At 43.8% G+C, this 23,959-nt stretch overlaps 1 protein-coding gene and 1 pseudogene across 2 annotated transcripts; both read left to right on the plus strand.

The window, feature by feature from the left end:
- Positions 1-1,798: 1,798 nt before the first annotated feature.
- On the plus strand, positions 1,799-7,347 carry LOC125511638 (uncharacterized). Of its 2 annotated transcripts, none has more exons than XM_048677064.2 (6): positions 1,799-2,010; positions 2,678-4,709; positions 4,822-5,124; positions 5,220-5,360; positions 5,467-5,652; positions 5,759-7,347. In XM_048677064.2, exons 2-6 carry the CDS (start codon positions 2,763-2,765, stop codon positions 7,097-7,099), a joined length of 3,918 nt encoding a protein of 1,305 aa, XP_048533021.2. In that variant the 5' UTR covers positions 1,799-2,010; positions 2,678-2,762; the 3' UTR covers positions 7,100-7,347. The 2 variants fall into 2 exon arrangements, with proteins under 2 accessions (XP_048533021.2, XP_048533022.2); XM_048677065.2 differs by having other exon boundaries at positions 5,470-5,652.
- Positions 7,348-9,066: 1,719 nt separating this feature from the next.
- Positions 9,067-9,806, plus strand: LOC125507640 (uncharacterized; annotated as a pseudogene).
- The last annotated feature ends 14,153 nt before the right edge of the window (positions 9,807-23,959 follow it).

The following is a 23,959-nucleotide window of genomic DNA, read 5'->3' on the forward strand; positions in this document are numbered from 1 at the left end:
GAGCACAACATGGGCGGCAGTGGCGACCTGATTGCTCAGCGGCAGCTGCCGTTAAGGGAAAATCAGACCGAAGAGAGAGAAGAAGGGATCTTATTCTCTCGGATGTTTTTCTTCATCTTAGTCCTTATTTATACTAGCACATATGCCCGTGCGTTGCAACGGGAGAAAAAATAACATGCATTTAAAATTAGTGAGAATTATATGTGCATGCAAAACCCTGTGTGCATGTGAAAAAGGAATATCTAGCTTCTCGATTTCGCCGGGTGCGAAGTAATCAATCCGCTACTTTTCTATTCATTGATCAACGGCATTTAAGAGTTTATTACGTCATTGTACGTCAGAGAAGACCCATGAATTATTCAATCTACTTTTCATTTCAATCGAGGAGATTTTAAGTTATGAAGTTTCCGAACTAGGAAACGTGAACCATTTTGTAAATTTTGAACAGTTTTTTGAAAATTATGTACACTTTCAGAAAAACGCGAACAAAATTTGAAACAGGAACATCTTTGAAAATTCACTAACATTTTTTAAAACACCATTTTTTTTAAAAAAAAACATGAACATTATTTGAATTTGTGAACATTTTTTAGCAAGGGAACATGTGCTGAAAATTCATAACATTTTTCAAAAATGTGTATCTGTTAACATTATTTTTAATTATAGAAAAACGTGAACAAAATTTGACACATGAAAATCTTTTAGAATTCACAAACATTTTCTAAAAACATCAAACTTTTTTATAAAAACATGAATATTCTTTGAATTTGTGAAGATCTTTTTAGCACGGGAACATGTTTTGAAAATTCATAATATTTTTGAAAATTAGTACCTTCTAACATTCTTTTGAAATGTGAAAATTTCACTAAAGAAAGAATATTTTTCAAATTTAAAGCATTTTTTAAAATTCCGTTTTATTCTTAGAAATCTTGAACAATTTTGAAAAAAATAAAAGTTTTTTTTTAAAATGGGAAAAAATTTCAAGTTCCGAATATTTTTCAAAATAGCAAAAAAATGTTGAAATTCTGATTATTTTGTCTAATTTGTTTTTTTTATTCTGAAAGTTTATTGAGAATTTTGAATTTATTGGGAATGACAATAAAAATAGAAGTAAATACAGAAACAAAGAAAAATGTGCCAGCCCATTATCGGTTGTCCTGTGCGAAGCTCTCACTATATTTCGCCCTGTGCGTAAAATAGAATTTTCGCAACTGCATGGGCAGAAAAATAAGTTGGCTGGCTTTGCTGGGCTCTAGCGCACGGCCCACGTATGAAATTCTGGAAAAAAAAACTGTTTTTTGTAGAAGACGAATGCATAATAGTTTAGTACCACCTCAGATCGAACAAAATTATTTTCAGCTGTGAACGGATGAAAAAATTAGCAAAATATACCTTGCTTTATTAGTAGGTATAGATGTTATTTGATAAGTCGGTAAGTTGTTATACCAAATAGGGAGTAATTGTTTGTAACAATGTGAGTAGGTACGAAATCACGGTGATTGCGTATAGAAACTTTCTAAAATTGTACTATGTGGAAATACTACATGTGCAATCACGGATCACTCTACTAGTAGAATATTCACTCTCATGTCGCAACGCAGGAGCAATTATCCAGATTATCCAGTTATTAGTATAAGATTATAAATAAGACACGGTGCGTGGGCCCACGGGCAGTCGAGTCGAGCGGAGCGGGTGTGGTCGCGGACGCGTAGCCAAGAAAAGAAAAGAAAGAAAAGGAAGACGCTGGTGGAACCGCCCAGAAGAAACGCCACCCGGGCCGAGAAATCTCCCGAATGCTCTCCCGCCTTCGGCTCCGCGCACACGCATAAATACCTACCTACCCACCTGCTTCCCCTCCGCGCTGACACGACAGAGAACCAACAGAGGAGGAAGAATCAGAGCGCTCGCGCGTCGCCCGAACAGAGGCTGCATATTCGCCCGCACCCACCATTGATAGATTTCTCCCGGATCAGATCAGATTGGATCCCCACGACGCGCTCAACCGTAACTGTAAGCACCCACCCCCTGCTTCCCCATTTTATATATCTCTGAATGAATGAAATGCTGCTACCTAGCTACTAGTATTTCCGTGCGGGATGCGTCTGAAGGAACTTCGATTCAGTCAAATGTTTCTAGGTTTACAGTACTCCGTCCCTCTGTTGGTTGAGGGAAACTGCCCTCGCTACAATCATATCCATATCCTGCATCAATCAATTGCTTTTCAACCCAGCCAAATGGAGGTTTTGATTACTTTGGGTTGGTTTCAGGCATGCAAATTTAACTCACCACATCTTCACTCGCAACAATAACTACTGTATCTTGTTTCAGATGCAGCGTCAGGCTGTTATAGCAACTTGTGTAGTAATGCGTCTCACCTGGATATCTTGGCACTAATTAACTAATGAATCAAGGTTGCAAACTCTTGCATTGCCCAATTCTTGTTTGTTTAGGGATAAGCTCTGAATATTACATGCACTGCACCCTGTTGTTTACAAAGTGTCAAGTCCTTTCATCTTTCATCCAACCTACCATGTCACTTAGCAGGTGCTCTGCTTTTCCATACGCACTTTCAGTGATCTTACTGCAGGGCAGGGTTACTAGTGAGCTGTTAGCCTTTATTGTATATATACAGACTTGAATCCTGTTCAGCATGAGACTTATCTGTATTTTTCTTCAGTGTTGCAGGTATCACAAGAGCAGAGTCTCTGATAAACAGGTCCAGCCATTTCTCCTATCTGTATAAAAAAAAAAGCAAGTAAATCATGTATCCAACAAATCACTACATGGATCCATACTCCTCATACTACAGGCACCATGCTCCCTATCCATATTATCCCCCTCCTGCCTGGGAAGCCGGACGCCAGGGGATGCCTGATGCGGACTGCTCGCCATGTCGACCACCATATGGCCCTTGGCCATACAGTGGTAGCATGAATCACTCAGGCCTTCCAGAGTCCCACAGCTGCTGCAGCCACACATACCCTCCTGGTTACTACAGTTTCAGACCCCCATTTCCCCAAGAACTTCCACCACCTTATCCATATTACCATGGTCCATTTCCACCGCATCATCCGAACCCCTACTCATCATCGTACTTTGGCCCATTCCCACCTTATCCTGTTGATCAGACAGCATACAATGGTTTATATGACAAGTTCAAGAGCCATTGCTGCGGGTGTCCGAACCATGTTTGCCATGGAGATGGAGGGCAGAAGAGCAACGTGAAAATCGAAGAACATGTGCCTGAAGTGAAGGATGACAGTAAGCACAAGGATGCAGACAATTCCAGAATAATTCGGAACCCAAACTACCAGTACCCGGTGATGTGGCTACCGTCCGGTGACAAGAAGGACAAGGCTAATAATGGAACAAGCTTTGAGTTTCCACCTCAGTTCTTCAGCAAGTGGTTTCCTCAGAGTGGAGAGAGGACAGAGGATGTGAAGCCAGCTGATGACAGTCAGAAGGCGAAACAACATCAGTGGCCAATGGTTTGGATGCCACCAGGATATGGCGTTGAGACCAAACCAGAAGCTAAAAAAGAGCTGAAGGAGACCGAGCAGAGTCCAAAGAACACGCAAGAAGATCCGCCTTCGCCGAAGATCAAGATTATTCCCTTGTCTTGGTTTGGTAATGATCATCATGATCAAAAGCCTGCTGCTAGGGATGGCTCTGGAGAACAAAATGGACGATCATCAGCGGTGAACCAGCCTGCATGCACTGAGCATCGGCATGACACGACAGCGGATGGAAATTGTAAGACCATCCCAGTTGTGCCGGAGAAACCAAGCAGTGGGAATAAACCTGCTATTTCAGTTGTGCCGGAGAAATCAAACAGTGGGGACGAACGTGCTATTTCAGTTGTGCCGGAGAAGCAGGGTGTTGAGAAGAAGGTTCATACTTGCAGGACCATCCCAGTTATGGCTCAGAAAGAGAGTGATGAGAAGAAATCCTGCATGGCTGGAAACAAAGAGGAAAAGAAGGCCATTATGGTTCAGAAGGAGGGAGAAAATAAGAAAAGCAACAATGCTGAATCATCCAAGGCTAAACCTTCAAAATTACCCCCCGTATGCTTGCGAGTGGATCCATTGCCAAAGAAGAAATCAGGAAACACATCTTCAAGGTCATCCAGCCCAGCAACGAGGAAGGTATCTGAAAAAGAGGCCCAAGGCAAGAACCAGGAGACAAAGCTATCAGAACATCAGAAAGAGGGTAAGATGCCGATTAAAGAGAAATCATCTGATGAGATTGCCACAAATACAGGGCCTAGGAATGTAACAGTGCTAGATGCTTCTGTGAAGCATGCGCAAGAGGAACAAGTTTCCACAAGTGTGGCTGATCAGAAGGTGCAACCTACCGTCAGTGCTGAAGCGCAAGAAAAAGTCAGTGCAAAGAGCTTGCAGGAGTGTGACAAAAACAGAAAGGAGGATGAGTATAAGATCCGAGGCGAAGCTCCTAATTTAGCCCTTGAAATCAAGTTATCAGAACCAGATGCCGCTGTTCGTATTCAGTCTGCATACAGAGGGTACCATGTACGAAGATGGCAACCCTTGGAGAAACTACGGAAGATCAAGAATGTCCATATGCAGATGCAAGATGTGGAGAAGCAGCTGCAAGCCCTTGAAGCTTCTTCAAAGCAGCCAACAGAAAAAGAGCACGTCGCTATTAATGAGACCATCATGAATTTACTCCTGAACCTTGACACCATTCAGGTATTGCATCTTTCAGCTTTATTTGATTCACTTTATTATATGCAAATAAACCCATGCTATCTACTTGATCCTTGGAACTATGTTGGTTTTAACACTTTATATACTTGCACAGGGCTTGCATCCAGTTGTGAGGGAGTCTAGGAAGTCTGTTGCTCGACAGCTAGTTTGTTTGCAGGAGAAGCTCGATTCTTTGTGCAAGAAAATGTCTGCTGAACCTAATCACCCTAAGAGTGAGGAAGAAAGTCTCATTGGAGTTCAGGAAGAACAATTGCCTTCCTCAGTTAACTCCAACGAGCCTATGCATGATGACGTTTCATCTGAAGTTGCCTTGAAGTTTAATGAAGATGGAGATTCTACTGAACAGAAACATCAAATGGAAGAATTAAGTACTGCAAATGAAGAAGCACAAGACAAAGTGAGTTGATTTGTGTTTCCGATTGTTATGTATCCTAGTATAGCAAACACTTGTGCTTTGAAGTAGCATATCTGACGTGCACCGTGATCCAATAGGGGAAAGCTGCAGCACCTACTGAATGTCAAGGAGTACGAGCGATGGATGTGATGCCTGATGCAGCTTTATCAGGACTTATCACTGAGAAGAAGCACCAAATTGAAGAGCCAGGCATTTTGAGGGAAGAATGTACTGAAGAAGTAAGTTGTGTTCCTGTTTATGTTTTTGGTCGGCGTACAGTATTTGTTCATTGGTTTCAAGATACTTTGTTGTCCATGAAGTGGATGTTAATAGTGTTCATGTCAGCAGGAGAAAGCGGCAGAGAAGGGTGAAGAATCATCGACGCACCACATCGAGCCATTGCATTATACGCTTGCTGAGCAAAACTGCCACACTGAAAAATCAGATCAAGGTTTTTCTCCTACTACAACTGAGGATGGTACAACTGCAATGACTGCAGCATGTACGGACAGCGAAGTGGCCGTCAAGAAGGTGAGTTTTTATTTTTATTATTATTTTCTAGATGTGTTTAAAAAACAATATTAGCAACATAGAGTTTGTAATGAGCATCTCAAACATTGTGTATGATGAAAAGCAGGACGGTTTGGTTGAAGGAGGAGGTCAGGTGCAGGAATCTGCTTCCATTGGTAGCTCGCGGCGGAAACATGATGCTGCTCCTGCTGAAGATCAGTGCAACGTACCAAGTGCACCATCCCTTCATCTGGAGGATTCAGAAGTTGCAGATCCACATGGAAATGATCCACCTCTTGCAGATGACTCGATAATAGTGAATGCAGGAGATCAACAAGCAGAGGTCATCAATGCCGACATGGAGAAAGAAGTAGAAGACGCCAAGGTTGATTCAGGCAAAGAGCTAGATGGAACTCCTTTTGCCGACACTGGGAATCTGGACTATGATACCGGTGCAAATGCAGAGAACACCACGCAAGAAAATGTTGTCTTGGTAGGATCGGAAGAAGCAACAAAACAGTGCGAGGTTTCTCATATGGACGATTCAGCACTCATGGAGCAGCAGAATGAATGCGGCTCTGCCATTTTAGAGAAGACTGAATCTGTACCATTTGAAGTACAAGGCAAGCCCATGGAAACTTTTCTGAATGATGGAATTGGAGAGGGGCCTGAAGCTGCACCACTGGAAAGCAGAGTCAGGACCATGGAAAATACTCTGAATGATGCCATTGGAGAGGAGGCTGAAGATGCAGCATTGGAAAGCAGAGTTGGGACCATGGAAAACACTCTGGATGATGCAATTGGAGAGGAGCCTGAAGCCGTACCAGTGGAAAACAGAGGCAAGACCATGGAAAGTACTCTGAAGGATGCAGGATCGCTGCCGAGTAACGGCAGTGCTGAACCTGAACCTGAGCCTGCCCTGCCTGAAAGCGCAACCAACGGACCACCTCCGTGTGAGCACGACGGTGGCGCGCTGCACGGTGATAGTGCTGACTCGGAGGTGTCATCGGGGAGCCAAGGTGACCTGCAGAAGGAGCAGGATGGTGATGACGCTTCTGAGACAACCGAAGGCAATGTCATTGCCACCAAGCCGGCAGAAACTCTAGCCTGTGCAGCAGGAGTAAATTCTGCTGTGCCTGTAGCTGCACCAGAAGCAGAAATGCCGGAAGAAGGTGCTGAAGGAGCATCTCCAGAGGAAGAAGAAGCGGCAGCTACAACCTCGGCAGCGCACGATAATGGTCCGAAGGGCGGCGACGACGCCAAGAACAAGGGCCTGGACGACGAGAACCAGAAGCTGAAGGAGATGCTGCAGAAGGTGCTCGCGTCCGGCAACGACCAGATGGGAGTCATCGCGGAGCTGAGCGACAAGGTCAAGTCACTGGAGAGGAAGCTCGCACGCAAGAGGAGGCCGAAGGTGAGGGTGCAGCACAGGCCAGCGAGGAACGCGACGGCCAATGACGTCCTCTGAAGAACGGCCATGGTTGATCTCTGAAGCTGGCTATGTCTGTAAATTTGTAATGCTTCCATGATGGAAGTTCCATCACTACTGTCTGTAGTACTTTGTATATGCTAGTACTATGCTGCAGTGTACGTTCAGCGGTTCACATGGTCGTGAGGAACATTGTACAGTTTAAGAGGATGCTTCGTATCTGTGTGTCTTGGATACTCTGCTGTATTTCTTTCCTCTGTTTTTTTAGTGGGTCTTTCCTCCTCTGCTATAGTTTTCAGTTTGCGGTCCTTTTTGGATTCATAGGTTAGAGTTAGTTTGGGTTAGATTGGACTTAACTAACCCAAAAATATCCAAACAGAAGGGTTAGATGCATCTAACTCATTCAAAAATTCTGACCCACTCAAGAGGTGCTTATTTGGGTTAGTTCTTCTTGGAACCATTAAAAAAACACTTTTTTTCTTGCTCTCGCCGCAGCAGATCTCTCCCCACTTCCTCGAAGCTTCTTGTCCTCTCTCTTCCTCACTCGCGCGCCGTTCATGAAGGCGTCTTGTCATATCCACGCTTCATCTAACTCTGCCATTCAAACAATTCTTTGGTTAGAGTTAGTTCAGGGTTAATTTAAGATTAAAATCTAATTCTAACCTCTAACTGATTTAGAGTATCCAAACCGGGCCAGCCAGTTTCTGTGGAAGCATATTTGGCCTGCCAAATCCTATTGACATAACATCAATGTTCTTTCAGAAGGTTCTGGTGCAGCGGGAAATTGGTGCTACCAATGCACAGGTTCCCGTTGCACATTAAAAAATGTTCAAAAAAATTCGCAAAAAGAAATAGTGCATCGATAAACCATCAATGTATGTTCTACAAAAATTCAAATCAAAATTTGAAACATTGGTCAAGATACAAAAACAACAAATTTGACACTAAATACTACTACGTAATACAAGCTCGGCTTTAGTTTTGTCCTGTTGGCACATTGATGTCAAATTTGAATTTTTGTGACAACATATGTCAATGCATTAAGTTTTTCTGGATCTTTTCGAACATTTTTGAATGTGCAACAGGTCTGATGCACCAGTAGCACCAATTTTCCCGGCGCACCAAATACACCCCCCCCCCCCCCCCCCCCCCCCGCGTGCACCTCTCTAGGCCGGCCCATGTGGAGCGCGAGGTGCCCCTGTTTTTTTTAGTTTTAGAAAAAGGTTCTGATTTTCAGAAAATATTGAACAGATTTAGAAAAACATTCACTGAATTCGAAAATATTTCTTGATTCAAAAAATGTTTACCAAATTCAAAAACAGTTTTTCATTCAAAAAATGTTTGCGATTTCAAACGACTAAACCTTTCCTGAACTTAAATGAACATTTATTTATTTTGATTAACAATATTTAATGAGTATTTTCTAATAATGTTGAACATTTTTTTGTATTTGATGAACTAAATTTCAATTCGATGAACATTTTTTTACCTTGATGAACAAAATTTGTATTCAAGAACATTTTTTGAAAAAAAAATGGATGAATAAATTTTGAATTTGATGAGTATTTTCGAAATTGATGAACAAAAAGTTGCAATTTTATGAACAAATGGAAGAGCCAGGCATTTTGAGGGAAGGATGTACTGAAGAAGTAAGTTGTATTTCTGTTTATGTTGTTGGTTGGCGTATAGTATTTGCTCATTGGTTAATAAGATAATCTCTTAGTTCAGGGATTGGATGTTAACATTGTTAATGTGAGGAGGAGGAAGCCGCAGCGAAGAGTGAAGGATTATCAAGGCACTACCTGGATGGCTCGGCGTTGAAACAATGCAGTGAAGGATTTGCTGATCAAAACTGCGGCACTGAAGAATCAGATCAAGGGGTTTCTGGTAAGGTTGATTCAACACTTGTGGATCAGCAAAATGAACTTCCTGTGGAGGACCCAGCAGGTGGCTCTGCCATTGCAGAGGAGACTGAAGCTGTGCCACTAGAAGTCGAAGGCAAGCCCATGGAAAATTCTCTGAATGATGCACTTGGAGAGGTGCCTGAAGCCGTACCAGTGGAAACCGAAGGCACCGCCATGGAAAATACTCTGAATGATGCAATTGGGGAGGAGCCCGAAGCCGTACCACTGGAAACGAGAGGCAAGACCATGGAAGATACACTGAACGATTCAGGATCGGTGAGTAACACTAGCCCTGAACCTGCCCTGCCTGGAGGTACAGGGGACGGACTAGCCGGTGAACACGACGGCGGCGCCACGTTGTACGGTGATAATCCTCACTCCAAGTTGCCCTTGAAGAGCCAAGGTGACCTTCAAACGGAGGAACATGACGATGGAGGTAAACTGGGTGCTTCTGAAGCAACAGAGGGCAATGACACCATGCCTGCAGAGACTGTATCATGTGCAACAGGGGCAAATTCTGCAGTACCTGTGCCAGAAGCGGGCAAGCCGGAAGACGGTTCTGAAGGAGCACCTCCAGAGGAAGAATCAGCAGAAGCTACGGCCCCTGCGACGCACGATAACGGTCCGAAGGGCGACGACGACGACAAGAACAGGACCAGAAGCTGAAGGAGATGCTGCAGAAGCTCCTCGTGTCCGGCAACGACCAGATGGGGATCATCGCGGAGCTGAGCGACAAGGTGAAGTCGCTGGAGAGGAAGCTCGCGGTGCACAAGAGGAGGAGGCCCAAGGTGAGGGTGCAGCACAGGGCAGTCAGGGACACGACGGCCAACAACGTCCACTGAAGAATGACCATGATTCATGTCTCGAGTTCCAGGTTACGTCTATGTATGTATGTATGTATGTATGTGTTGGTACTGTTTGTGTCCATACATGCTGCAATCAGCAACGTCGAAGGGAACATTATACATACGGTTGGACGCAATATGGTTTTCCGTTTACGTCGATGAAGTGACGACTGTTGGCGTTGGGCCTGCAGTTTTTCAGCTTCCAACCCGTTTCTCGCCTCGCTTTTGGAATTATGCACCGGGGGTTGGTCTGTTGTTTCACAATTTTTGAATAACACAAATATTTTCTGAATATCCACATATTTCTTGAATTTCGGAACATTCGTCCAAAACATGAACATTTTTTCAAAAATATGAGCAATCTTGAAATGGAAACATTTTCTGAAAAGATGAACAATTGTTTTCCAAAGCCAAACGTTGGTTTAAATTATCTGCCCATTTCTGAAAAATAAGAAAAGTCTTGAAAAGAAAAAGAAAAAGAAACGAAGAAAACCAAAAAAGCAAAAAGGAAAAAAAAGACTGAATCTGAACATGCATTATGTTCGGGTTTACATTCTTTTGTATTCTCTTTTACATTCTTTTCGTTTTGTCTAAAAAATGTTCTTCCTGTTTATTGTTTTATGTTTTAATTTTTATACTTTTAGATATTCTAAACAAATTGGATATTACAAAAAACATATTACATAACACATTAGATAAAAATTCTTACATGTATATAGAAAAATGTTCCTCATGTATACGAAATATTTATATTAAAATATATAATTTGTGTAAAAAAAGTTTATCACACATTTAAAATCAAGCATTTTAGAAAATGTTAAACAAGTACTTGAAACATGGTAATCAAGCATTTGCAAAATGCTAAATGTGCATATATAAAATGTGGACCATGTATTAAAAAAATGTTAATCTTGTATTTGAAAATTGTTAATCAAACATTTAAAAAATATGAAATATGTATGGAAAAAATATTAAACATGTATTCAGAAAATTTGAATCTTGTATCAACACAAATAATTTTATCAACACAATGTAATATCAACAATGTATTCAGAAAATTTGAATCTTCAGTTTTTATTTTCCTTATATCAACAATAATTTCATAAGGAAAATAAAAACTGAAGAAAACAATTGCACAAGAATGAGAACAGAGAAAGCCGATAAAGAAACAAAGAAAAACAAGGAAAACCAAAGAAAATGAATAAAGTAATAAAAAATAAAAAAACAGTGAAAATCAAGAAAAAAGAAAATAAAGAAAATATGTGAAAACTGTGAAAGAAATGAGGAAAAATAGTGAAACAAAGAAAAATGAAAAAACAAAGAAAAGCAAAAAAAGTGAAAGGAAGAATGAAACAGATAAAAACGAAGAAAGAAAAGGAAACCCATTGAAACCCGTGAAAACCGAGCCCGGGCACCTTTTTGGGTTAGGTACGTCCGTATCCAGACAAATCTAAAAAAACTAGTTTTAGACAGAGGTAATACATGATATTTATTCAAATATGTTTCTTGGTAAATAAAAAAATTGAAGTGCTTTAGTTTAAACTGTGACCAGGCTTCGGAAATTCGCTAGCTCCGCCGCTGCATACATTGCCATGCATTATACACACATAAACAATGGTTGGCACTCACTATGCCGCTGTCCATGTGGCATTACTCATCCTCTCCTACAAAGGGTAGCAGCATATCTCCACGTGTGACGTTCGGCCTCTACATCCTTCTCTGTCACTTCGTCATCGACGAGCCTTTTTCACCTCCGGTGATGTGTCGCGACTCACCTCCTTGATCGGCACAACCTTTATTCATGGCAATCATTGCTTGATCGTGCAAAAGAGAGTAGAAGTATGAGGAGAGATGTATGGACCAGGTACAAGGAATACCTCGAGAAGGGCAACCTACATGCCTAGCTCGCCGAGATTAGTTCTTGAAGTTTTGAACATTTCCTTGTGTGGGCACAATGATTACTGACATGCGGTGGTCAGGTGGGCATCATGGTCACCGTTCGCGAGGGTGGGAAGAAGGATAAACGGTGATACAGTCAGGCGTTGTGTCGAATTAGAGTACGTGGATCTGTTAGGAGTCTTAACACATGCTTATTGGAATAGAGTCATGACATTTTTTTGTGTCATTGCAACCGCACGTTAATGTTTGGTAGTGAGAACCAATAGCTGAAGGAGATGTTGCAGAGGCTCCTCGTCTCCAGCAACGACTAGATGGGGGGTCACTGCGGACATGAGCGGGATGGTTTTTATTGGGCTTCTTCCGTTTTCTTTGCTTCTTTGTTGATTTTCATCGGTTTTCTTTTTCTTCACACATGACAATATTTCCAATACACATTCAACACTTTTCATATACATCGGAAACATATTTTATATACACGTTTAATATTTTGAAAATATATGATTAACATTTTTTGAAAACTAATATTTTTATATCTAATTTTTTCATATACATTGTACACTTTTGGTATATATCTAATACATATTTTTTTTCAAATACAAGATTAGCACTTTTTGAATACATGGTCAACATTTTTCAATACACGGTGAATATTTTATTAACAGCAATAAACATTTTCACACATAATGTACATTTTTATATATACATCAGGAGCATCTTCTTATAAACATGATTAACATTTTTTAAATAAGTAGATAATCAACTTTTTTAAATATTTGTTTCATGTCTACTTTTTTAATGTACGTTGTATGTTTCCATATACACCAGGAACATTAGTGTATACACGTTAAATATTGGTTTAACATGATTAAATATAATTTGATATACATTGTATTCTTTTGTTTTTTTTGTATACATGAAAAACATGTTTTCTATACACATTAATGTTTTCTAATGCTTGACTAAAATTTTCAAATACTTGTTGAACATTTTTTCAAATGCTTGATTAATATTTTTAAAATAGATGATCAACTTTTTTCAGACACATTGTATATATTTTTTGTATACATGAGAAACATCTACTCTATACACATTTAGCATTTTTCGAATCCTTGATTTACTATTTTGGATATATAATATAATTTTAATATATAGAATATTTGAAAGTACAAACATAAAATAAAAATAACTAAAAATGTTAAAAAAACAAGGCAGTGGCCTGTGGCCTCCCATGCGCTGGGCCGGTCCATTTACGGAGGTAGCTAACGTGAGTGTACCCTACGTCTTGCTACTAGCGAGACATAGCTGTGCCTTACACCTACAGGACTAGCCAACAACAAATGATTTCAGTATCGCAATTTTGTTAAACATTGATAAGTTAAGCTTGGCTGTTTTTCCTAGAAGAATAGTAAAAAAATTCTAAACGGGAAAAAACTATAGGACTAATGTATTTTTCGGCTGTTTTTTTTTTAATTTTTGACGGTTTCTAAGCACTTTCTAAATTTTTTAAAATGTTTGCAAATTCATAAAAAGGTTAATCAATTTAAAAATGTTTAGGAGTTTTAAAACAAGCATTCCCTAATTTGAAAAAAAGATCCAAAATTTCAAAAAATAATTCATGGATTTGAAGATTGTCCTTTTTTAAACATGAATTTTGAAAATGCTTATGAATTTCAAAGATTTTCATGTATTTAAATTAGATCAACCCCAGATGAGGTGTTGTGGTGGGGGTGTTCTGGGGTGTAGTCTCGGTACATTATGTATGTCTTTTATTTGCGTAGGAGGTGTGTTTTTTCTTCGGTCGACTGGTTCGGGATTTCAGAAACATGTTAATCGCGTCGTCTATATAGGGGCGTGCCGTGATCCAAATGAGCATTTCAGTCATGTTCGCATACTCCTGGGGATCTTTTCGTCTCGAGTCTAAGACGGTTACTAATCCCTGCCCAAGCTTAATCTCTAGGAGAATATAGTGGAACCTGCGCACGCATGCATAACTCATCAATTACATTAATATAACCTAGACTAATAAGGGAAACCGAATATGCACAAGATAGTAACACTCACTTGAAGTTGTAAGGAAAGAGTATTATATCTTTGTTTTCATTTATTACGAACGATCGTAGCAAGTTGGCCTTGGTCTCTCTGGCCTTAAATTCAACCGTATATGCATCTATGAGATTTGTGTTAATGAACCCAATATCACCGATTTGTCTTTTATTCAATTCGGCGATCTTCAATCTGCATAATATAGTGAGGATAATTATATATACATGCAATGAAAGAGCTGACCTATATATAGAGACTTAATGACAGAAGTAGTACTTACAGACAGTAGCAAGTGACCGTTAATTTATAATGGGCCTTTTGATTGAAAAACTGGAAGAACTCCTCAATGGAACATTCAACAGATCAAATCCAACGAGGTCATGCTCCTCTTTAACTCTCAGCGTCAAAATATTCACCCCCCAGACTCTCTGCAGGTTTTCATGTATCAATCATGGAATCTTCGCATCATCGTTGTTAGAGATCTTTCATCTTTGACGAGAGGCTTCCCGTAATGGTATCTGTGTTCGTCCACCTCCAAGAAATCACAATCTACATTGTCGGGCAGGTAATCTCCAAGATTGGTATAACCGGGCACCATCCTCGGATCATTAGCGACGATATCGCTAGACACCTTGAGCGGGGGCACGATTGGTTCGCTTGTTCGCCGAGCTGGGCAATTTTTTCCCAGCTCGTCGTTCTTTTAACCTTTGATCACTGATAGTACTTCCCGACCGCTCCGCTTCGATAAATAACCTTTAATAATGCGCTCATAGTTGCCTTTTGGCGGAGACTTTGGTGGTTTCTTCAGGGCAGCCAGAGTGCGCTTCGCTTTCACCGGATCTATCTTCTCCTCCAGAGGTGGATGTTTCTTTGCTTTCACCACTTCAAAGAAGTCCCTCACTTCTGCTTGCACGATCTTCGTGGTTTCCTCCACGATCCTCTCATATGGTAACTTCTCTAGAGGCTTGAGAGATTGACCGAATTTGTATTGTCTCCCGCCTCTGGCTGTACTGCTAGACGTCGGCCGAGCAGACGGAGCGACTGTCTTCTTTTGTTGCTTACGAGGCAGAGTAGAAGGACTACGACGCGCCGGAGCAGCCGGAGCGGCGGCGGGTCTCTTCCGCCCTTGCCGGCGAGGCGGATCAGGAGGAGGCTGCTGGCCGCTCGGGCGCGCCGGCGTAGGCGAAGAAGGAGGCGGAGTGCCACCACGTGCCGGAGAAGGAGGCTGAGTGCCCTGACCACTCGCCGGAGGAGGAGGCGGAGTGTCCTGACTCGCCGGAGGAGGAGGAGGAGGAGGCGAAGGCGTACAGTTCGGAAGGTTGATGAGCTCCTTCCGCCATAGGCATGGAGTCTTCAGAGAAGAACCCAGCCGAGTCTCCCCTTCACCCGTAGGGTGGTCAAACTCGAGGTCCTCAAATCCGTCAGTTATTTTATCCACCATCATCCTAGCATATCCTTCTGGGATCGGCCGGTAGTGAGAAGTTGCGCCAGGTTCAGGAGGTGCAACAGAGCCAACAGCCGCCTTGACTTTCAATTTCATCCATTGCGTCATAAGGTAGCAATGTTGAGACTATGTGATTAAGTCCACGGGATAGCTAGCAGGAGCCGTGAAGACAGGCTCCAGCTGAAGCAGCTCGATGAAAGACACACTGCTTCTCCGCTGAGATGGCGGGGTAGCTTCGGGGGAAGCTTCGGCAGGTCACTTGCTGCGATGTGCTTCTTGTTCCTCTATCGCTTGTACCCTTGCGTGCAACGCCTGCATTTGGGTCTGCTCCACTTTCTTCCTCCTCTCCTGGCATTTGTATCCGCCTGCGTCCGGAAACCCACCTTCCACGAAACGGAGCCTGGTGTGATGTCCTCGATTCAATCGTACACTAATCATACACGCAAATGTGTACGGTCAAGATCAAGGACTCACGGGAAGATATCACAACACAACTCTAGACACAAATGAAAATAATACAAGCTTTATATTACAAGCCAGGGGCCTCGAGGGCTCGAATACATAAGCTCAAACACACAAAAGTCAGCGGAAGCAATAATATCTGAGTACAGACATAAGTTAGACAAGTTTTGCCTTAAGAAGGCTAGCACAAAAGCAACATTGATCGAAAAGGCAAGGCCTCCTGCCTAGGAGCCTCCTAACTACTCCAAGTCGTCAGCGGTTGTCACGTAGTAGTAGGCACCCTCGAGGTAGTAGCAGTCTTCAGTGGTGTCGTCTGGCTCCTGGGATCCGTCATCTGGTCGCAACGATCGGGTATGGGGAAAAAAGAAGTAGCAAAGCAACCGTGCGTACTCATCCAAAGTACTCGCAAGACTTACATCAGATCTAAACTAAGTATGCATCCGTATCAAAGGAAAGGGTTGTATCTGTGGACTAAACTGCAGAATGCCAGAAGGGAAGGGAAAAGCCTAGCCTATCGAAGACTAGCATCTTCTGGAAACCACCATCTTGCAGCAACAGGAGGGAGTAGAGTAGCATAAAGTAAAGTAGTAGTAATGTTATCAACCTCGGCCAGAGATCCTTTCTCGACTCCCTATGAGAAAGCAATCCGAGAGCCATACTATCCAGTTATCATCTCATATCCAAGTCTCATCTCAATGTCTCATCTTAAGTATCCAGTTCTAGTTGTATCAATCGGGATATAACTCCAAGTGTCCGTTACCGTAGGACAGACTATCGATAGATGTTTTCTTCCCTGCAGGGGTGCACCAACTTACCCACCATGCTCGATTAACTCCGGCCGGACACACTTTCCTGGGTCATGCCCGGCCTCGGCCAAACAATACGCCGCAACCCGACCTAGGCTTAATAGAGAGGCCAGCACGCCGGACTAAACCTATGCCCCCAGGGGTCATGGGCCATCTCCCCGGGAACTCCTGTACGTTGCGTACGCGGCCGGTGAGCAGACCTAGCTACCTCCTTCAACAAGGCAGGTGCTTACGCACCAACCCAGCGCGCGCCGCTCAGTCGCTGACGTCTATTAAGCTTCAGCTGATGTATATGACGCAGAACGCCCATACTATGCCCACGTGATGGTTAGTGCTATCAGGCCAGAGGCCCCTCGGATCAAATATCCAAATCGTAGTGGATTAGGAACGCGCGGTAACAAGCAGAGACTCACGAAAGATGTGACCCCGTTGCCCCGTCTCGAGTACTTGCGGCAAGGGCTAAGAATGCCCGGCCACGCCTCGTAATTATCTCGCGGGCACCCTCCAGGTCAACCCGACTCCACATCACTTGCAATTAAGCTCGCGCGGGTACCCCTCAGGGCCAACCCGTCTTTAGTAACAGGGTCCAGTGTAAAGTCATAGTAACCATAGTAACCGTGTGTCTAACACCAAGGGGGAAAACCTGAGGAATCACCCTTGTCGGATTCCCACTCGATGTAAACATCAAGGTGAACGTAAGAGGAACCACCCTCGAGGTTCACACTAGAGGGGTTGCACGACAGAGTCGTATCGGAAGTGGTTAAGGGGGAAATCACCCTCGATGACCACGACCGAATAGCTACTCTACAGAGATCTCATCAGGAGTGATGTATGAGGTTCCACCCTCGGCACTCGATGGTAACTCTGCAGAGTCGAGCAACAAAGGGGCGTGATGTGACGTGAGGTGTCGGGGCCTGGTCTTCGATCCCGTTGATCGGGTCTTCTGATAATCCAGCGGGGTAGTCGGGTCAAGTGGGGGGGGGGGTCACTGATGGGTCTCTAACCAACCTATACTAAGCAGTTTAGGATACGCGGGTAGGTAACAATAGCAGGTTACAATAAACAGGCTATGCAGCAGAATAGGAGCAAACAATAACAGTAGCAAAATCTAATGCAAGCATGAGAGAATGGAATGGGCGATGTCGGGATGATCAAAGGGGGGCTTGCCTGGTTGCTCTGGCAAGGGGGGGGGGGGGTCGTCGTCGACGTAGTCGATCACAGGGGCAGCATCGGTCTCGGGGTCTATCAGAGAGAAGAGGGGGAAGAAACAGTAAATATAAAGCAAACATAGCATCACAAAGCATAATGTGGCAATATGTTGTGCCGGGTGTGACTTAACGTATGGCTCCATGATATAGGTGAAGGGGGAAAACAACCGGGAATGTTTTTCCGGTTCCAGACCTGTGTCAGACAGATGATCGGAGGGGGAATGTTCCATGTTCAGATAGTTAGAGGCATCTGACAGGTAAACATACCATGTGTTTAGATTCGTCTCGTTGTTCTGAGCAACTTTCATGTAGAAAACTTTTTCATCCGAGCTACGGATTATTTTCTATGATTTTTCAAAGTTTTAAACACTATTCTAGAATTATTATTAAATCTAAAATGGGGTTATTGCATCAGCATGATGTCATTATGACGTCAGCACTCAACCCTGACGTGTGGGGCCGTTCAGTGCCCAGTCAGCGTTCACTGGGTCAAAGTTGACCAGTCAACAGGGTCAATGGGGCCCATCTGTCAGTGCCACATATTTTAAAGGGGGGGCTAAATTAAGCTAACTAGGGATGGGGCCCCACTGTCATAGAGTCCTCTGACTAACTAATTAGCTAATTAGGCAAAATTAATTAAGTTAATTAACTGAACCACTAATTAATTAATTAATTATTTTAGTATTTATTTTATTTTTATTAACACATTTTTTAACAGAACAGGGGGGTTGTGGGCCCTGGTTGCCAGTGGCCCAGGAGGCCACCGAAGCAGGCAATCAACGGGCGCGGGCAGGGGCACCCGACGGGTCAGAGCAGAGAGCTCCGGCGGCCGGGCTCCGGCGGCCAGGCGCGGGTGGGGGCGCGCGCAGGGCGGCCAGCAGGGAGCGCGGGCCGCGGCGGACTGCAGCAGACAGGCGGGAGTGTGGCGAGGCGCGGCGCCGGGCTGCAGAGCGAAGGCCGGTGCGGGACAGAAGCGAAGCAACGGCTTTGGGGGCAGGGGCGCAGCAGCGAGCACACGGGCTCCGGGCGTGGCGGGGCGCACAGGACGCGAGCAAGCACGAGCAGGGGCACGGGACCGCAAGGCAGTGGCGTAGTTAGCGGGTGGCCAGGGTGGTCCATGGACCACCCTGGAATTTCCCCATAGCTTGTATATAGTGTAGTAAAAAAATATTTCTTTAAAAATAAATAAACTTATGTAAATATTTCTATTGATAGATCACCCTGATTTATTGGGCTGGCTACACCACTGCCGCGAGGAGCGCAGGTAGGGGAGCGGCGACGCGGTGCAGGACGCGGTCATGGTCGCGGTGACCGCGGCCACTGGACGAAGACCGGGCGGCGCGAACGATGGCCTACGTTGGTGAAACGAGGGGGAGAGGAGGACGGACGGCGGCTCACCCCCGTTGCAGGGGAACACCGGCGAGGCTCGAAGGAGCCGTACGAGGAGGAGACAGGGATGCGAGCGACGACGTCGGGTCGGTGGCGAGGCGAGGCCGCGGCTTCAGGCGGGCGTCGCACGAGGAAGTGGAGGGGCGAGGAGGACGACTGCGAGGCAGCGCCGGGCGATGGCTGCGAGGATGGGCTCCGTGGAGCGTGGAGGAGGGAGGCGGGCGACGGCATCGAGCGATGGGGGCGCCGGCTCGGGCGGGGCTGGAGGCGCCCCCATCCAGATCAGATCGTGGGGTGGGGGAGAGGAGCGAGGGATCGTGGGGTGGGGGAGAGGAGTGGGTGTGTGGTGGTGGATCGGGCTAGGGTTCGAGGAGGCGTGGGGGGTTAAGCGGGGAGAGGTGGGCCGGCCTATTAGGGGGGGGGGGGGGGGGGGGGGGGGCGGGGGGGGGCGACTTGAGGAAAGGAGGGGTATTGGCCTTTCTCTTTTTGTTTTATTTTTATTCTGTTTGCAGAATCTGCTTGCAATATTTTGAGCTGCCAATTTGTCTTTGTAAAAATGTGGAACTTGGCCACATAAATACATTGCAATATTTGGCACTACCACAAAAAGTTTGAGAGGAGTTTGAATTGATTTGAATTTTTCACAAATGGAAAAGTATAAGAAAAAGCTGATTTGGAACTATTTTAATTTCCAAAGGAAATTAAATACCTCAAATGATGTTGAACCATTCATTACAATTAGTTAGCGAATATTTTCAACCCATCGAACATTTTTGCTCGACAATTTGGAGAAACAAGAATTTGACTTGTTTTTTGGAATCTGAATTTGACCTGTGTTTGAAACAAGTGAGGATTATCAACTTCATTATGATGACAAGGCATCATCAGGCATGAGATTACTGTAGCATGATTCTCGGAGTGTTACACCTGGCGTGCCTCGTGTCCGTCTAGGGTGCTTAGGATTCCCGAGGGCCATTGTGAGCTCATCGTTCTCTCTGTTTGGAACGAACGTCCCTTGCTGCGCTGCATCGATATACTACCGAAGCTTCGTGACAGGTATTCGCAGTTGCTCGTTCGTCCAACGGCACTTCCCTGATACAGGGTCCAAGGTTCCCTGATATGGGTATTCGAAGAACCAAGTTCGGCAACGGTCTGGCCAGTTCAATGTCTCTGGTTCGACCCCTTTATCTTGCAGGTCATTCTCAGCCTTGGCCCACAACGGCCGGGCTTTGAGGTAGCCACCTGACCCCGTGCGATGGTGAAGCTTCTTCTTCGCAGTATTTTTCTTGTTTGTCGCTGACATCTTCTTACTCTTGTCCGATGTCTTGTGGGCCACAAATTCGTCCCACTGATCTCCGATCTTCTCATACCGACCGGTGAATTCTGGTGTCTCTTCTTCGTCGACAAACGTTGTTTTCAGCTCATTTTTCCACCTCCTGAATAGTTCTGCCATCTTCTTAAGAGCATGAGACTTGATCAATTGCTCTTTAACTGGCTTCTCCGGATCCTCTTGTGGCGGTAGGGTGAAATTTGCCTTCAGCGCGGTCCAGAGATCATCTTTCTGCATATCGTTAACATAAGACACCTTAGGGTCATCTTTAGCCGGCTTATACCATTGGTGGATGGTGATCGGGATCTTGTCCCTAACAAGAACCCCGCACTGAGCAGCAAATGCTTCTTTTGTCCGGATGGGTTCAATCGGTTGGCCATCGCGCGCGATTGCTGTGATCTCAAACCTTTCATCCGAGCGCAACTTTTTCTTCGGGACTCGTCTCTTTACCGAAGTTGTGTTCGATCTGGAGGGCTAGAAAAAATAAAAAAGACGAGAGTTATTAATTAATATGTGTACATACCAAAAACAATTAATGCATAAATTAGCTATAGTCAGCACATGCTTAATTAATATATATACCTAGCCGGACTCCGTTCGGTCACCGGAGCCGTCATCACGGTGTCCTTCTTCCACCGGCATTCGTTCACCGAAGCCGTCATCAAGGTGTCCTTCTTCCACCGGCATTCGGTCACTGGAGCCATCATAATCATGTCCTTCCTCCTCCATTGTTCGATCACCATAGCCTGCTTCTTCACCCTGTCCTTCCAGACCATCGGTTTTGTTGAGAAACGACATGACGACATCACTTCCAGCTGCGATTATATCCCCCAACACCGCTTCTGTTGCTTCGTCTCGGGGGTGCTCCATAGTTTCTGCAAATATTTACAAGATGGCAATTATTATTCAAACATGACAGATGGATATATTAGTGGCAAACGTAGAACTAGCTAGCTAATCACAATAAGGAATCATATTAGTGGCCTCGACGCTTCTCTAGGGTTTGGGGTGGTCTCGGCAACACATCAAGGGTTTGGGGTGGCCTCGACGACAACGCTCTTTTAACTTGGTAAATTTGCGTGGCCTCGGGAGAGTTTATCGGGTAGGGGTGCGGCGGGAGGGGGTAGGAGACCGACATCGTTTTTTTTTCTAGGGTTTGGGTGTCCTCGAGAGTTTTGGTCGAGTGAGAGGGCCGGGGGGGGGGTTGTGCTCCCGTGGTATAAGTTATCACGGTCGAGAGGGGGTATATATATCGACCGCCCCTCATGTCGAAGTTATCCGGGAGGGGGTTATATCGACAACGACAGGTGGATACATGGGAAAATAATGTTATCGGGGAGGGGGTATATCGACCCCCCGTCGTGTTGAAGTTATCGGGAGGAGGTATATCGACAATGACACACCCGATAAAAAATAAGAAGACGAAGAAGAAATAAAAAGAGGAGAAGATCGAAGAAAAAAAGAAGAAAAAAAAGAGGAGAAGAAGAAAGGAATATAGGAGAAGAAGAAAAAATAGATTTTTTTCCTTCTTCTCCTCTATGCATTTCTTCTTCTCCTCTTTTTTTCCTTTTTCCTCTTCTTCCTCTCCTCTTCTTCTCCTTTTTCTTTTCCTTCTTCCTAAACTAAACATAAACAATAAAAAATACTTTATGAACAGAATTACAAGAGAAAAACAATAAAAATTGTATGAACAAAATTACAACAGAAAAAAATCATTAAAATTCTATAAAAAATGGCATATTCTTTGCATATGACCATACAAACATTTGCATATTCTACAATAATATCACCAAAAAAGTTCTATGAACAGAAAAAAATCCTAACTTTTGCATATGAACATACACACATCATGATCGTCATCATCTACTACTACAATATGGAAAAAAGTCTATATATGTGAACAGGGCCTTTGGCGTCGGCGTCGGGGCGGGCGCGCGGCAGCGTTGGGGCGTGGGGGGGGGGGCGAGGAGGGGGAACGGCGCGGTGAGGCTCACAGTGCAGGCGAGCGACGGCGAGGTCGGGGCAGGGCGCTCGGCATGCGCGATGGCGAGGTCGGGGCAGCACGCAGCGGGGTCGGGGCAGGGCTCGACGACGGCGAGGTCGGGGCAGGGCGCGTCGAGGTCGGGGCAGGGTGCGGCGAGGCCGGGGCAGGGGCGACGGCGACGACAGTCGGGGGCGGCAGCCTGGCGGCGTCGATGTCATCGAGGCGGCAACTGCGAGATGAGAAGTGGAAATTTTCACAAGTCTTGCTTATATACACGAAGCATTGGTCCCAGTTCGTGCCACCAACCGGGACCAAAGGTCTCTTTTCAGTAGCCTAAAGGGCGGGAAGCAGAGGTCTTTGGTCCTGGTTAGTGCGACCAACCGGGACTAAAGTTCCGGTTGGTGTCACGAACGGGGACCAAAGGCCACCTTTCGTCCCGGTTCGAGCCACGAACCAGGACTAATGGTCTTGTGCTGGAACTATCGCGGTGCGGTGGGATGTTTAGTCCCACCTCGCTAGCCGAGAGGCTTTGGCAGTGGTTTATAAGCGCTGCTGTGCTGACCACTTCGGGCTCCTCTCTAATGCAGCCTTACGGGCCTAAAGTCACTTTATTTGCCCGTGGGCCTACTGGGCCTAATGCGGGCTTGAATCCTGGCCCATGGGTGGGTTTCTAGTCGTATTCAGGCCGTGGTGGCCCAGTAGGTGGCATTTTTTATTTTTTTCTAGTTTTTTGTTATCTTTGTTGCTTTATTTATTTTATTTGTTTCTACTTACAACAAAATACTTACTGTTTTCCAGTGATTTCTTTTTGATTTTAGGTAATAAAACTAATAAACTTTCTGTTAGTGCCATTAATTTTCCAATTTGTGTGAATCACTAGTTTGTGATTAACTTTACTATAAAAACAAAATATTTACTGTTTTTCAGTGATTCTTTTTATTTTAGGTAATAAAAATAATAAACTTTCTGTTAGTGCCATTAGTTTTCCAATTTGAATAGTTTAAATTTGAATTCTTTGAAATTTGTGTGAATCACTAGTTTGTGATTAAATTTACTATAAAAATGAAATACTTATTGTTTTTCAGTGATTCTTTTTGATTTTAGGTAATAAAAATAATAAAATTTCTGTTAGTGCCATTAGTTTTCCAATTTGAATAGTTTATATTGAAATTCTTTGAAATTTATGATAATCACTAGTTTGTGATTAACTTTACTATAAAAACAAAATACTTACTGTTTTCAGTGATTAATAAACTTTCTGTTAGTGCCATTAGTTTTCCAATTTGAATAGTTTAAATTTGAATTCTTTGAAATTTGTGTGAATCATTAGTTTGTGATTAACTTTACTATAAAAACAAAATAATTACCGTTTTTAGTGATTCTTTTTGATTTTAGGTAATAAAAATAATAAACTTTCTGTTAGTGCCATTAGTTTTCCAATTTGAATAGTTTATATTTGAATTCTTTGAAATTTGTGTGAATCACTAGTTTGTGATTAACTTTACTATAAAAATAGATTTTGGAGTGATTCTTTTTCCTGCTATTTAATTTTATTGTGTTTTATCTCTATATTCAAAAACAGTTT

Source organism: Triticum urartu, chromosome 5A (assembly GCF_056163025.1).
Source record: "Triticum urartu cultivar PI428250 chromosome 5A, HENAU_Tu73, whole genome shotgun sequence".
In the NCBI taxonomy this organism is placed as follows: Eukaryota; Viridiplantae; Streptophyta; class Magnoliopsida; order Poales; family Poaceae; genus Triticum; species Triticum urartu.

Excerpts from the sequence above, each read along its gene's own strand:
- LOC125511638 (XM_048677064.2), top strand. The coding sequence starts at position 2,763 with ATGTATCCAACAAATCACTACATGGATCCATACTCCTCATACTACAGG. Across the intron at positions 4,710-4,821 it reads TGAACCTTGACACCATTCAG|GGCTTGCATCCAGTTGTGAG; the intron begins GTATTGCATCTT and ends ATACTTGCACAG. Across the intron at positions 5,361-5,466 it reads GGGAAGAATGTACTGAAGAA|CAGGAGAAAGCGGCAGAGAA; the intron begins GTAAGTTGTGTT and ends TGTTCATGTCAG.